The sequence below is a fragment of the Acanthochromis polyacanthus genome, chromosome 17 (genome assembly GCF_021347895.1).
Source record: "Acanthochromis polyacanthus isolate Apoly-LR-REF ecotype Palm Island chromosome 17, KAUST_Apoly_ChrSc, whole genome shotgun sequence".
NCBI classification, from domain to species: domain Eukaryota; kingdom Metazoa; phylum Chordata; class Actinopteri; family Pomacentridae; genus Acanthochromis; species Acanthochromis polyacanthus.
The window spans coordinates 9,479,338-9,492,806 of NC_067129.1; the positions used below are offsets into that span (position 1 = coordinate 9,479,338).

At 39.9% G+C, this 13,469-nt stretch overlaps 1 protein-coding gene across 1 annotated transcript; it reads right to left on the reverse strand.

Moving 5' to 3' along the window:
• Window positions 1–253: 253 nt before the first annotated feature.
• Window positions 254–11,874, reverse strand: LOC110960757 (von Willebrand factor A domain-containing protein 7-like). The gene is made up of 15 exons (XM_051938065.1): window positions 11,680–11,874; window positions 11,301–11,573; window positions 11,103–11,196; window positions 10,863–10,997; window positions 8,448–8,634; window positions 8,180–8,355; window positions 7,801–7,913; window positions 7,594–7,710; window positions 6,147–6,338; window positions 5,918–6,050; window positions 5,472–5,621; window positions 3,880–3,972; window positions 3,527–3,798; window positions 3,097–3,390; window positions 254–2,646 (listed from the first exon to the last, which is right to left on the reverse strand). The coding sequence occupies exons 1-15, from the start codon at window positions 11,857–11,859 to the stop codon at window positions 2,239–2,241; spliced, it is 2,817 nt and encodes a 938-aa protein (XP_051794025.1). The 5' UTR covers window positions 11,860–11,874; the 3' UTR covers window positions 254–2,238.
• Between the last annotated feature and the right edge of the window lie 1,595 nt (window positions 11,875–13,469).

Here is a 13,469-nt window from a genome sequence, read left to right on the forward strand (position 1 = left end):
CCTCAATGGCTAGGGATTCTGTGGAAGGGACAGTGACTGTCTGTTGGCCTGCTGGGTTCAGGTCTGGCTGGATCATTCCGTTACAACAGGGGTGTCAAACTCAGTTCCTGGAGGGCCACTATCCTGCATGTTTTAGAGGTTTCCCTCTTCCAACACACCTGATTCAAATGATCAGGCTTCTGCTGAGCTTGATAAGCTGATCATTTGAATCAGGTGTGTTGGAAGAGGGAAACATCTAAAACATGCAGGATAGTGGCCCTCCAGGAACTGAGTTTGACACCCCTGCATTACAAAAAGCAGGTGGGAGAACCCAGGCGCAGACACAATAGACAGGCAACCAGGTGTTAAAGGAAAAAGGGGTTTATGAAATCTGAATCAAAAACTACAGCGAAAACAGAACTGAAGTGGCAAAGCAGAACCAAACAGCGGAGAATAGCAGAGCTAAGAAAAGGCACTCACGCACTGGGGAAAATCTAATAACAAAGGGGACCAACAGGCTGCGGTCAAATCCAAAAACAGTGAGTCCAAGGGGGAAAGCCACAAAAAGAGGGGAAGCGGAGGAGTCCAAAAACTGACGCAGTCCAGAGGGAATTGGGTTTTTCGGGGACGGCATGTGAGTCTGTCAAACAATGATCCAGCAGGGAGTGAGGGGAAGAGCAGAGCTTAAATGGCAGAGGAGGGGAGCAGCTGAGTGGAGTTGACTGATTAACTGCAGCTGATGCCCATGCAGCAATCAGCTGGGAGAGCCAGAGGGCGAGCGACCGGGAGAGAGAGATAGGAGGCAAGGACAACAGACAGAGGGAGACAGAGGTACACAAGCCAAAACGCACACAGAGGGGCAAAAATGGGGAAAGGAAGGAAAAGAGGAGGAAAAAGGGCAGGAGCTGGAGTGGGACCATGACACATTCAGATTATTGAGGTAAATTTACAGAAATCATGATATTCTAGAGTCTTACCTGGAATATTTCTAGCATGAATCTTTTTGTATTGTGCTGATAAACAACAATAACCCGACTTCCAGATCATATTTATTGTCTGTGATTGTGAGAATAAATTCCTCCACATTCTGGAATTTTACCTGCAGTAGCTGTAGGAATAAATAAAAATAAAATCTATTCATTTCCACATTATGCACATTTATTTATTCTTAATATCTCAGACTGAATTGTAGCTGGGCTGCACAGTGGATGTACTGGTTAGCACTTTCGCCTTGCAGCAAGAATATCCCGAGTTCGAATCCCAGGGTGGGTCTGGGATCTTTCTGCATGGAGTTTGCATGTTCTCCCTGTGCATGCGTGGGTTTTCTCTGGGCACTCCGGCTTCCTCCCACAGTCCAAAAATATGCTGAGGCTAATTGATAACTCTAAATTGCCCGTAGGTGTGAATGTGAGTGTGATTGTTTGTCTGTATATGTAGCCCTGTGACAGACTGGCGACCTGTCCAGGGTGTCCCCTGCCTTCAACCGAGTCAGCTGGGATGGCTCCAGCACCCCCCATGACCCTAGTGAGGATAAAGCGGTGTATAGAGGATGGATGAATCGTAGCTGGCAGTAAAAACAAACTCATCTGTTGGACTGCATCCCATAATGAAACATGGACAGAGTTTAACCCTCATGTATCCACGGCAACGCTAAAGTTTCTGCTTCTTAGCAAAGTTCACAACAGTAAAGATTTGAATGTAAAACTTCAGGGATGACTGCTGACCAGAAGTATTCTGATCAATACTTCATGATCAATATCAGGACAGATGTTACAACTCCAGCTGTTCCATGAAGACTGCAGTTATTCACAGAGAAATTAAAACATCACATTTCCATCTTTCAAACACCTCTGACCATGTGCACAAACATGCTACGTCACGGTGCGTGTGCAAAAAAAAAAAAAGCTGCCAGTGGAGGTGGTCCAGGAACAGCAGTAGCAGCAGAATGATCAACCCAGTGCCATGACTGAACACCGGCCCTCGCAGCCCAAACATCAGACTGGCCCTCCCGATTAGCTGCCCCGGGCCCGTGAGGAACTTAGCAGTAATCAGCAGGTTTTAAAGACGAACCAAAACTTTGTGGAAACAGAAGATGAGCTGGCTGGAGGATGGAACCACAGTTTCTTTTTCTTAGAGCAGAATTTATGATTAAACATTTAACTAAGGCTGTACTAGTAAACTATGTATTATGCATGAAAAATGTGTAGGCAATCATAGTATGTATTACTTACTTAAACTATTTGCCACTGTGACATTGGGTCATTTGATGCCTACTTCTGTCAGTTTGTGGAGTCCAAACACCACCATGATGAAGCAAAGAACTGGTGACAGAGTGACTCTAATGGCTGCAGACAGGGCGCCTGATGAACCTTCACGGAAACTGTAGGAACATGATCCAACATTACCGACGCGATCCACAACCTGCAGCTGCATTTCAGGAGAGCAGCAGGACGAGTTGTAGAACACCAGCGTTATGTTCTCGTTGCCAGATAACAGGCTAGTGTTCATGGTCCCGTTTCCTTGTTTGAGGGTGACCCGGTCGACCCCCGTCCCGTCAGCACCATCATTCACCCGCACAGACACCGACCACAAAGACAAGCTGCAGTTCTCAGAGCAGTTGGACTGTAAGCTGAGACGCTCACACACTGGTGCAGTGAAATCAGTCACCTGTGAGGGCAGAAAGGAGGGAGTGAAATCAGTTCATCACCCACAAACATGAAAGCAAAGGACTTTTGAAAATGACTACATTTTTAAGATAATGGTTATGTCATTCCCAAACTGTTTAACCACTATTTCCAGGGTGTTTACAGTAATAATACAGAAGACCCCAGGGGGTGAATAAAGTATCTATCTATCTATCTATCTATCTATCTATCTATCTATCTATCTATCTATCTATCTATCTATCTATCTATCTATCTATCTATCTATCTATCTATCTATCTATCTATCTATCTATCTATCTATCTATCTATCTATCTATCTATCTATCTATCTATCTATCTATCTATCTATCTATCTATCTATCTATCTATCTATCTATCTATCTATCTATCTATCTATCTATCTACAGTATCTATCTATCTGTCCATGAGGAATCTTCAGTGGTAGTTTTACCGTGTTAACGATGGAGATGCGCAGCACAATGTAGTTGGTGTCACTTCTGTCTGGAGCTTCGGCCTCGATGGTCAGGGTGACGTCACTTCCAGATGGAGTGTTCAGAGGAGCTGACAGGGTCACTGTACCGTTTGCTCTTTTTCCATTTTCTAGGATTAAACTGGCTGGAGACGTTGAGTCAAAGACTCTGCTGTTGGTGGCTCTGATGGTGAAGTTTCCTCCTGTTCCGTTGGTCATCAGAGAGAAGGGAACAGAGAAAGGTGTTCCTGGTTCCAGGATACTGTTTGAATCGGCCTAAATGAAGAGAGAGAACCAGACAAAGGTCAGTGTTTGTAGAGAAGAATATGTCCTCTGCAATCTTTTTTTTATGAAAAAGTGAACCTTTAAAACTTTAGTTTCTGTATCCGTGATGTTTCAGAGGAAGACTCACGGTAATAGTGATGTTGGAGCCTCTGAAGTTGGTGGACGACTGCCTTTGGAAGATGACTGATGAAGAGCTGGAGGAAGAGCTGTTGTCTTGTCCCTTCACTTGAACAGAAAACTCCACTGACGGTATCCTGTCGACCTGCACTAAGAAGTTTCCGCTGCCCTGCGGAACCACCACTCCTCTTATCTCCTCTGAGCCTGATTCAACCAGACTGACTGCTGTCACCGTGGCAGAGTTGCTTCCCGTTAAAGACACCAACAAGCTGCCGTTGACGCCTGAAAGGAAAAGGTCCTTTATTATGTCTGTTATGTTAAAGCACCAAACCGTCACAGTCATATGGGAACAGCTTTGTTTACCTGCTCTGGGTCGTGTGTCTAGAACATCGAACCCTCCGAAGGGGCCCTGAGACACCTCTACAAAGTCAAACAGGAAATCGATAGAACTCTGACCTGCAAACAAAAAGACATGAGGAGAAAAAGTGAACAGGATAAAATGAGCAGCCATGGTTTCACTACACGTGAACACCGGAGAAAATCCATGTAGTTGTGGTTGGAGTCATGGAGGGAGCTGTTAATCTTGGACTAACAGGAATATGTAGAGCAAATTTTGCCTTGATTTCTTCAACTCCTTTAATTATTTCTTTTCAAATGAACCAACTGATAAAATTTAAAAACAACTCTTTTTTTAATCATTTGTCAACAAAATATCATTTGATTCTTAGTCATAGTAGTGCAGCAGTGGTGCCTTGTGGGAGCTGTAGTTAAATAATGATCTGTTAGAAATTTAGAAATGATCTACAATTCAAACAATTCTACAATTTCATTTAGCAGACGCTTTTGTCCAAAGCGACGTACAACACAAGCAAGAATTCAGACATAAGGAAAAACCTGTAGTAAGTGCAAAAAGTGCTTCAAGTGTGCTTGGTCAAAGGTGTTGCCATCAAGTTGACAAGTTAAGTCAGAGTTAAAACTCCAGTCAAAATTATTTTCACCAGAGTAATAAGAATGTTGTTTGCAAATTTACTTATCAACTTTATATATTAAGGTTAGGTTATATTCATTTACCTGACTAATTTTAACATCAATATATATATATATATTTATATGATTTTTCCTCAATTAATTTAGATATTGGCATTAAGACCAAACAATATTATTCATCACAGAATTTTACCAGACTTTGGATAATTATAGAATTGCATTTTTTTTTTGGAGAAAACTGGATTTTCTTTTAAATCCAAAAATTAGACACAATTACTAACAGTTAACAGAGAAAGGGGTTATGATTATGTAATTTTACAGAGATTTGGTTGTTAAATAGAGATACTGCATAGAATCAAACCAACATGCTGAACGAATGTGAACATGACATCGAGTAAAATTAAGGTTAGAAAATATGCTTTAATTTTTGAAAATTACAGGATTTTTGTGACGTAGCAATTTGTGATTCTCAGTATATTTTTAGTGCCCCAACTGCTGGAATAGTCAGATTTTTTTAAACAGTGTCTGTGAAGTGCCCTAAGAACACTCATGTTTTAAATTCACACTGTACAAATACAATTCAATTTAATCGAATCCTCTGGAGTTCTGAATGTTATTAGATAAATTTAAATTAGAATGACTAAACTATAAACCATGTGTTGCTTTGTTCACACTGAGGTAGGACCAACTAGTACAAGTATACTTTTTGCGATTCAAATAACCTTTTATTGTCTTGTTTTCATTTAACTGGTGCTTTAGATCTTTTACTGTTTAAAAAGTATAGAAAATTGTATGTAAAGTACAAGAAGGCACAATACTTTAATATGTGTGCTGCTGTAATGCCACACAATTTAATTCAAAGGCAAAACACAATTTAAATTTAAAACATGTATTTTTCACAAATAAAAAAAGGTTTGTATCAAACTTGTAGCAAAAGGCAGCAGGTAACAAAAATATGAGTGTCTCACCTACAACCTTCAGAGTGTAAGGATTTGTTGACACCATATTTATTTCCCACATTCCAGCTTGTTTGTTGAGCTGCAGAGACTGGAAGTTGCCCACAGATTGGGATGCAGAGATCAGAGAGCCGGATGTGTCGCTGCTTTGCTGAGATTCACCTTTAAACATAACAGTAAAAAGGTTTACTTAACATACCCAGTGTACTATTGTAATTGTGCAAATTAGCATTTCAGAAATTTAAAAATCTGTGAATGAATGAAGGAAATGCATTTTCAAATTGTATAATAAATGCTGATTTGCTATGGGCAAAATCCATAAAGTTCTGCAGATTGTGTAAATTTGATTTAGAAATATATTTTGTTGACTACAAAACGATCATTCATGACATGCTGATGCTAAACTGCTGCACATAATGCCTGATGAGTGGTGCTAGAAAAGACAAAGACAGTGATACCTGTGGGGCTGATGACAGTGAAAGTGATGGAGCTGCCAGTGATGTAAACTCTGAGGTTTGTTACTGTTTCATCCACTCTAAAAGTGAAATTATGAGCCATTCCTGGGTTCCTCGCTGCCTGCAGAAGAGTCACCTGGGCGATAAAAAAAAAAGTCAGAAACAGCACATGAACCAGCTGAACTCTTCAAACTAGTGAAATGAATGAAAGTTGAGATCTTTGTGACGTTACCAGAGAGGGGCTGGTGCACTCGGTTATGAGGCTAACAGCTGCTGGAAGTTCACTCTTGGTGACCTCGACAGCCTGACCTCCTGAGGTCTGAGCCAGATCTCTGTACAGCTGAGCGTCTGAGGCTGAAAGCTGGCGTGACTGTCGCCGCCTCCGACGATTCACAACCACTGAGTCAGTAATGAAGAAGTTCACCTGGAGAGAGAAAAAGGATGGCAAAGCAGGTTAAGCAAATCAGAGAGGAATGTAGTAGCAATTAGTGTGAGAAAAAAAACTAAGAAGAAGAACTATCATTTCTTCCAAAGATGGTACAACAACATCATTGGTTCTTTATTTCATTAAGAAAATCTGAATGTTTTAACTCATTGATGTCAGTGATAATTATCACTTATTCTATGAAATGTCAGAAAACTGTAAAACATATCCATCCCTGTTTCCAAGAGTCCAAAGTGATACTTTCTAATATTTTATTATGGACTTAAAAATTCAGCCAAGAAGCAACTAGCAATTACTTTTGTTTGAAAAGCTGGAATCAGAAAATCTCGGTGTTTCATTACAGATGATCAGGACTGTAGCTAGTTGATTTTGGCAGCGGTATTATCAATTTATTGGAGCTCTACAGCGTTTCAAGCATAAATTGGTTCCTTTGCAGGTTCAGAGGAAATGCAAAGACTCAGGCTCATAGAAATAGGATTAATCCCTCTGTTACATCTCCGGCTGTAACCAACAGTAAACCATCAAACAATTACTACAACAAATAAACCAAAAAGTACTGAAAGCATGTAACCACAGAAATTTCTTAATTAACCATCGGAACCCCAAAACCAACCGGTGCATCCATCCGGAAACTAAACCATATCTAAGATTGAAATCAGGATATTTTATCCAGTTCCCTTTATTCTATATCTCATTTTTAAATTTTGCCAAAAAATGAACCATTTACTTGAGTTAGATTTTGTAAAAAACTAAAAACATTCTGCAATTCTCAATGCAATAGTAAAGCTACCATTAATTCAGCCATGACCAACATTCACATGAAAAAAATTCTGGGAGTTTACAGCTGAACTCAGCTGAACGTCAGGCTGTGTTTATACAGAGAGGATAGAGGACAAGCATGGAGACAAATTAAATATGTAATAATATATCAACAGCATGTGAGGTCCCTACTTTTATTCCAGTGTTTGTTTTTTTGTAAAATAAATTCAGGAAATTGAACTTTTTCTGACAATTTTTCTTTTTTGTGGTTTATGGAATTAGACGTTTGAAAAATTCCACTAAAGATTTTTGGACTTTTAGCCATGATTCTGCTGCTTCTCAGGAAGTGCAGGACATATTTTATTTCACAGTGACTGAAAAATTAGGCAAGCACCCAGAAAGTGTTCGGAGTCCAGAGGGTTGAGAAATAAAGTGAAAGAAATTTTTAAAGTTCAATGTGCGTGATCACACTCACCACAGTTTGTGTCCTCTCTATGAGTGCGATCACGGTGCTCCTCAGGTATGTGTCTTTAGCAGGTGCATCGGTAAAAAGGAAGATCTCAGAACTCGAAGGAGCTCTGGATAAAGCCAGCTAGATGAGGAGGAGAACATCGAATATATTTAATTAAAGCCGCATCTTTACACATCAGCAAGCTTTGAAAACAGTCACAAATCTCAGCACCTGAAGCCCAGAAAGACTCAGCTCTTGATCGTCTCCTCCACCAGATGCTTGTAGTGTGTTTATAACGGTCTTGAACGCTGCAGAGTCTGTAGTTTTTATCAGCGGCCCAAATTCTGGAGGTCATTTGTGGAAATTTATGAGAAATGTTTTATTCCAATCAAATGAAACGAACACAACAAATACATTTCCACAAAACCAAACGATAGATAGATGGATGGATGGATGGATGGATGGATGGATGGATGGATGGATGGATGGATGGATGGATGGATAGATAGATAGATAGATAGATAGATAGATAGATAGATAGATAGATAGATAGATAGATAGATAGATAGATAGATAGATAGATAGATAGATAGATACCTGAACATCCTACCTGGATCATTGAAAGGCACCAGGATGTAAACTGAAGGCTCATTTTCTGTTCCCACCTCACTGTCGATTATAGAGGAAGTGACACTTCTCACTGCCTCGATGTCGTCCTGCATGCTGCTTGTGGTGTCAACGACAAAACAAAGAGCTTTACTGGATCCTCTGGAGATCCCCACCATCCTGAGCAACATAAAGAGAGAAGAAATAGGTGAAACAAAGAGAACCTCTATATTCCTCCTCATTAACTAAAACATTATAGATTGGTTTCGTACTGTAGGAACTGTTTGTCCCCAGCCGCCCCTCGAATGTCCTCCAGAAGGCCGCTGGTTGCAGCTACAGCCATGTCTGCTGCTGCAGTGTGCAGATGTCCGTGGTCGGAGCTGAAGGTGTCTTTGTTGATGCCACCTTTAGGATCCAGTTTACTCGTTTGATCGACTGCTCCTCCATGACTGCACTTTCCTTTTCAGAAAACAGTAAAAGAGTGAAATGATGAATACACAACTGTTTTTGTAAAACTGCATGCTCTGACCAGAACTGAAGGTGTTCATGTTCTCAAACAGATAGGTTTTCACTTGTAAATAGACTTTAAACACAAAGTATTTATATGGTATGTTGATATGTATGCACCTCATTTGTAGAAAAACTGAAACTCACATTGGAGTCCTTTCACCTCAATCAACTGAACACCTGACCGTCCTCAATTTGACAGATTTTTTCTTAAAGTGGTGAAACTTGATTGAGTTGATAACATCAGTTTTTGAGTTAAAAATTCTTGAAGATTTAGAGATTTGCATAATTTTCTTCGTGTCAATCTGTTTGAAGAGCCATCATTTGAAAAATTTTGTTGCTAAAGTTGTGAGAACTTGCTGGCTTTTGCAGGAAATTTATCTTTACTTGTAATTTTACACATTTACTTAATAACAAATATGACAAATGTGAGATGGTCAGGTGTGAACTTTTTAAAAAATTGGTGAATTGAGGTGGAATGAGCCAGAAAGCACGGATGCTTTAAAGCCTTAATTTTACTCCCATACAGAAAGCTGCAGACATCAGAAACACACAGTAATTGTATTATATTACTTTTTCGTTTGCTGGAATCCATATGGGATTCAGTTTCACACATGTGCAGCAGATCATATTTATATATTCTGTACATACTGCTGCAATTGTACCATATTTGCTGATTTAGGAAAGCACCAATAGACCTATTTATGCTTCCTGTGTTAGACTAATGCAGACTTTGAAAGCGGATGTCGGTCTATTCATACCACAACACATCCTTTTGTGACATACAGACTGGTCATTCCACCTCAATTCACAAAATTTTAAAAAGTTCATTTCTGACCATCTCATATGTGATCGTCTCATGATTTTTTTCCCCTGTGCATACAAGTTATCAAGTAAAACATGGAAATTTTTTTAGTTAAAACTTCTTAAAGAGGGGTGGAGTCATGTCAGTTTTTGTGTTGCTGTCTTTCCGACAATTTGTGGAAGAATATTTGAAGCGCCATAACTTGAGAAATAATGCAGCTAGAGTCTGGAAATTTGATATTCTCACTGATATACTCATATGATCTTCAATAGTACAATAATTTTGCAAATTTGGCCAACAAATGTCGATGTTTCTGACTGATATACCAACTATAAAATTGTTATTTTCCTCCCCAAGTCTTTAGATTAAACTTTCAAAATGGCTCACTAGAATCTTTTTTTCCCCTCTCTTGCCTCTTAAGATTTCCATAGTTTCTTTTTTAACGACATCAGGCTTTTCTCTGAAAAATCCCAGTTCTTTCATTTTTCCAGATTGTTACTCTTTAATTTTACATCTCGTGTGGCAACAAGTAAAACATGATTATTTCATGAATGTTTGAAGAACACATTAAAAAGTACATGTCTGCTTTGATCTAAACAGACTACAGCAGCACACTCAGCTGACTCAGTATCATAAATACATTCTGAAGGCAAGGTCATGGAGCAGCCCTTGTGTCTGTGAGAGCAGGGGCTGGAAAATGTCTCTGAGCCAGAAAACACATCAGGGAAAAAGGCAAATGAAGTGGGCAGAACAAGAGAGAAGGGGAAAGTATGCTGACAGAACAGAAAACAAATGAATTTCACTGCTGTAGTGATTTTGCCGTCTGTATTTTTTGGCGTCAACCAACCAGTGAATGTGTGTCCAGACTGAGAAAGACAAAGGATGCAAGCGTATAAAAAGGTCATAGATTTCATCAGCAACACTGCAAGTCATGACCATTACAATGTCAACTAAAATGAAACTGGAATTAAAGAAAAACTTCAGAAAAATGGTATTCTGTGGCCTGAAATCTGTAACTTTCCACAAGCTTTTCTGCTGAGTGAAAGGTTGGTGTTTATTTAAATCAACTTCTACATAATTGGCCACTTACAGCTGATTTATTACGATAAGATGGATATTGAAGGTTGTTTCATTACAAACATACATATTTGCATTGATGTAATGAGGAAATGCTGTTCTGTTGATGGATTGTTGTACATAAAGTGCAATAAATGTTTTCCTTTAAGTAAATGTGATTGTGAAACACTGTTTAAAGGATGATATTGTCATGTTAATACAGATGTTACAGTAAATCAAAGATTGGAAGCCTCAAGTAAAGCCCATCTGTATATATCAGTGTGAAGAAAAGCTGTAAACAGATGGTCAAACTCTTTACCTTTGGGTTTGGTTGAGACTAAAGGCACGATGCCAAAGTAGCCAGAAATGAGGATTTGCTCATTTATGATAACCTCCAAGATGTTGTTGGTGCAGTCGTCTCCATCACAGCTGCGACACGTCGCCGTGCTCTCATCTGGGAAGATGTGAAACAGCATTTCAGTCATATTTTCTCTGTGATGACACCCACACTGCATGCCTTGTCCGCTGACACACACCTCACATGGCAGCATCTCTTTACCTGTTAAGTTTCCAACGCTGGTGTCTGATCTGATCAGATTGGGGTTTGGGAATAGCTTTCCCAGCTCCACCCAGTTGCTATGACTGTAAAAGTCCTTCAAGTTGAAAGAAAAATAGTGTTTATGATCCCTTTATGCTTCTTTGTGTCCTTTTAAACCTTGAAAATGGCATTAATGCATTTCAAAATGAAGTTGAATACCTGTAAAGGATGCAAAATCTCTCCCAATTTCTGCCTCGCTGCCTCATAGTTTTCTTGCTTGTTACTCGCTTTGACCACTTGTAGTCCTGCTGTGATGATTTTCCTCCCTTGAATAAAGCTCTCATCATCAAAGTGGAAGCTTGCATTAAGGGCATGGCGGATGTCCACACGTACATTCCTCAGAATGATGAGCTGAATGGCTTGGCGGAAAGTCTTAGATGACTGTGGAGAGTTACAGGCAACAGCAACATTCTCTACAGTGAAAGGTTGCGCCTGAAAATGCAGACAGAGTTGAATTATTAACTTTAAATGAAATTATCATGACTAAAAGAGGTGTACTATTTTTTGGTGAAATAGTCTCACTAAAGGGAATTCTTACAGGAGAAGTGAAGTCTGTCCCCTCAGCCTGGGCGATGGCTCGACACACCTGCACTGTGGCATTTAAAACCGCCCTCTCGGTAATTTCCAGGTGACTCTCAGATTTACCTGGCAATATTCCAAAACCATGAGCTCCAGTGTGCAGGAGCAGCAGACACAACAGAGCCGACCCTGAAGGCATCACTCCTCTGACCTCTCAAACTCTCTGGGGAGAAACAAACACAAGTTGAACTTCCTGACCCCCTCAGTGGCTCATGATACAGATTATTTATCCATCTCAATCAAATGTGAAGCACTGCAGGTAAAATTATGTTTTATCCATGCATAGGTTCATTTTGAGATTTGAAGATTTGATTTCATCATGTCTTATTTCTGACTAATGGAAAGAAAACACCCAAAATACACATTTAGGTTTATATTTTACATCTCGTTTATTGGATGGAAATGCATATTTATTGAGATAATACTTCATTTGTTTATTTAAACATAACATTTCAGAAAAAGTTGTGATATACAAAACAATGTAAATGCTCAAATGGGGACGTTTCATGGTGATATCTGTTAGTTAAAACAGCATATACAAAAAAATGATTAGACCACCTTTATTTTCGTCAATTTCTTGTTCATTTCTATGCCTGGTGACACTAAAGGTATATTACTTGAAGAATACAATAAACACAACAAAAATACCGCTGATTACATCATATTTTATGTACTATCTGACATGCTTAAGCTTCATTGTTTTCTCAGGGTATGTATGGTATGCAAGAGGTTGTTTCATGTCATCAGCAGCTCTGTACATTCAAAGGCTTAGAGTGGTTTCCTGGTTACATTCAAGCTGTTGCACAACTCAGAAGTTGTCAGCTCTCACATAATGCCTAAAACAAAAGAAGTATGTGAAACCACAAAGGCAGCCATCTGGGCACTGCTGGAAATTGGCATGAATGAGAGACAGGTAGCGAAAAAACCTGCAGATCTCCAAGGCAGCCGTTCATTAAATCAAGAAAAACAAGCCGAACATGGTGCTACCAAATTGCTAGCTCGTCAGGAAACGTCTACCCACCAGATGACCGTGCAATCAACCGTTCCTGTGTCAGGAATAGTTGTCAGACCTCCAGGGACTTTAAAAATGAGACTTGTCCAGAAATGAGACTTGTTCGGCAAGGACTGTTGAAAACCGGCTTGTTGAAGCTGGTCTGGAGTCACACAGGGCAGGAAGAAGCCCTTCATCAACAAAAGGCAGAGGAAAGCCCGATTACTCTTTGCTAGAGATCACAAGGATTGGACTGTTGATGATTGGGCTAAGGTTCTCTTCAGCGATTAATCCAATTTTCAGTTGATGTCCACTCCAGCCAACTTACTAGTTAGGAAGAAGCCTGGAGAAGCTACAAACCAGACTGTTTGCCCCTACACTAAAACAGGAGGGTGGATCAGTGATGATCTGGGGTTGTTTCAGTATGGGTGGAACAGGGTAAATGCAATTGTGTGAAAGGCGAATGAACCAGGTCATGTACAGGGCTACCCTTGAAAACACTCTTCTTCCATCAGCTGGAAAACTCTTTCCTGCCTCTAATGACTGAATTTTCCAACAAGAAGATGCCCTTTGCCATACAGCAAGGGCAGTTAAAGCCTGGATGGAGAATCAGAACACTGGAACCATGCCTTGACCTGCTCAATCACCAGATCTAAATCCAACTGAAAACCTGAGGAAAATCACCAAGCACAAAATGGAGAACCACAAGCCCTAAAACAAAGCAGATTAGTTAGAATTCATGCAACACGAATGGGCTG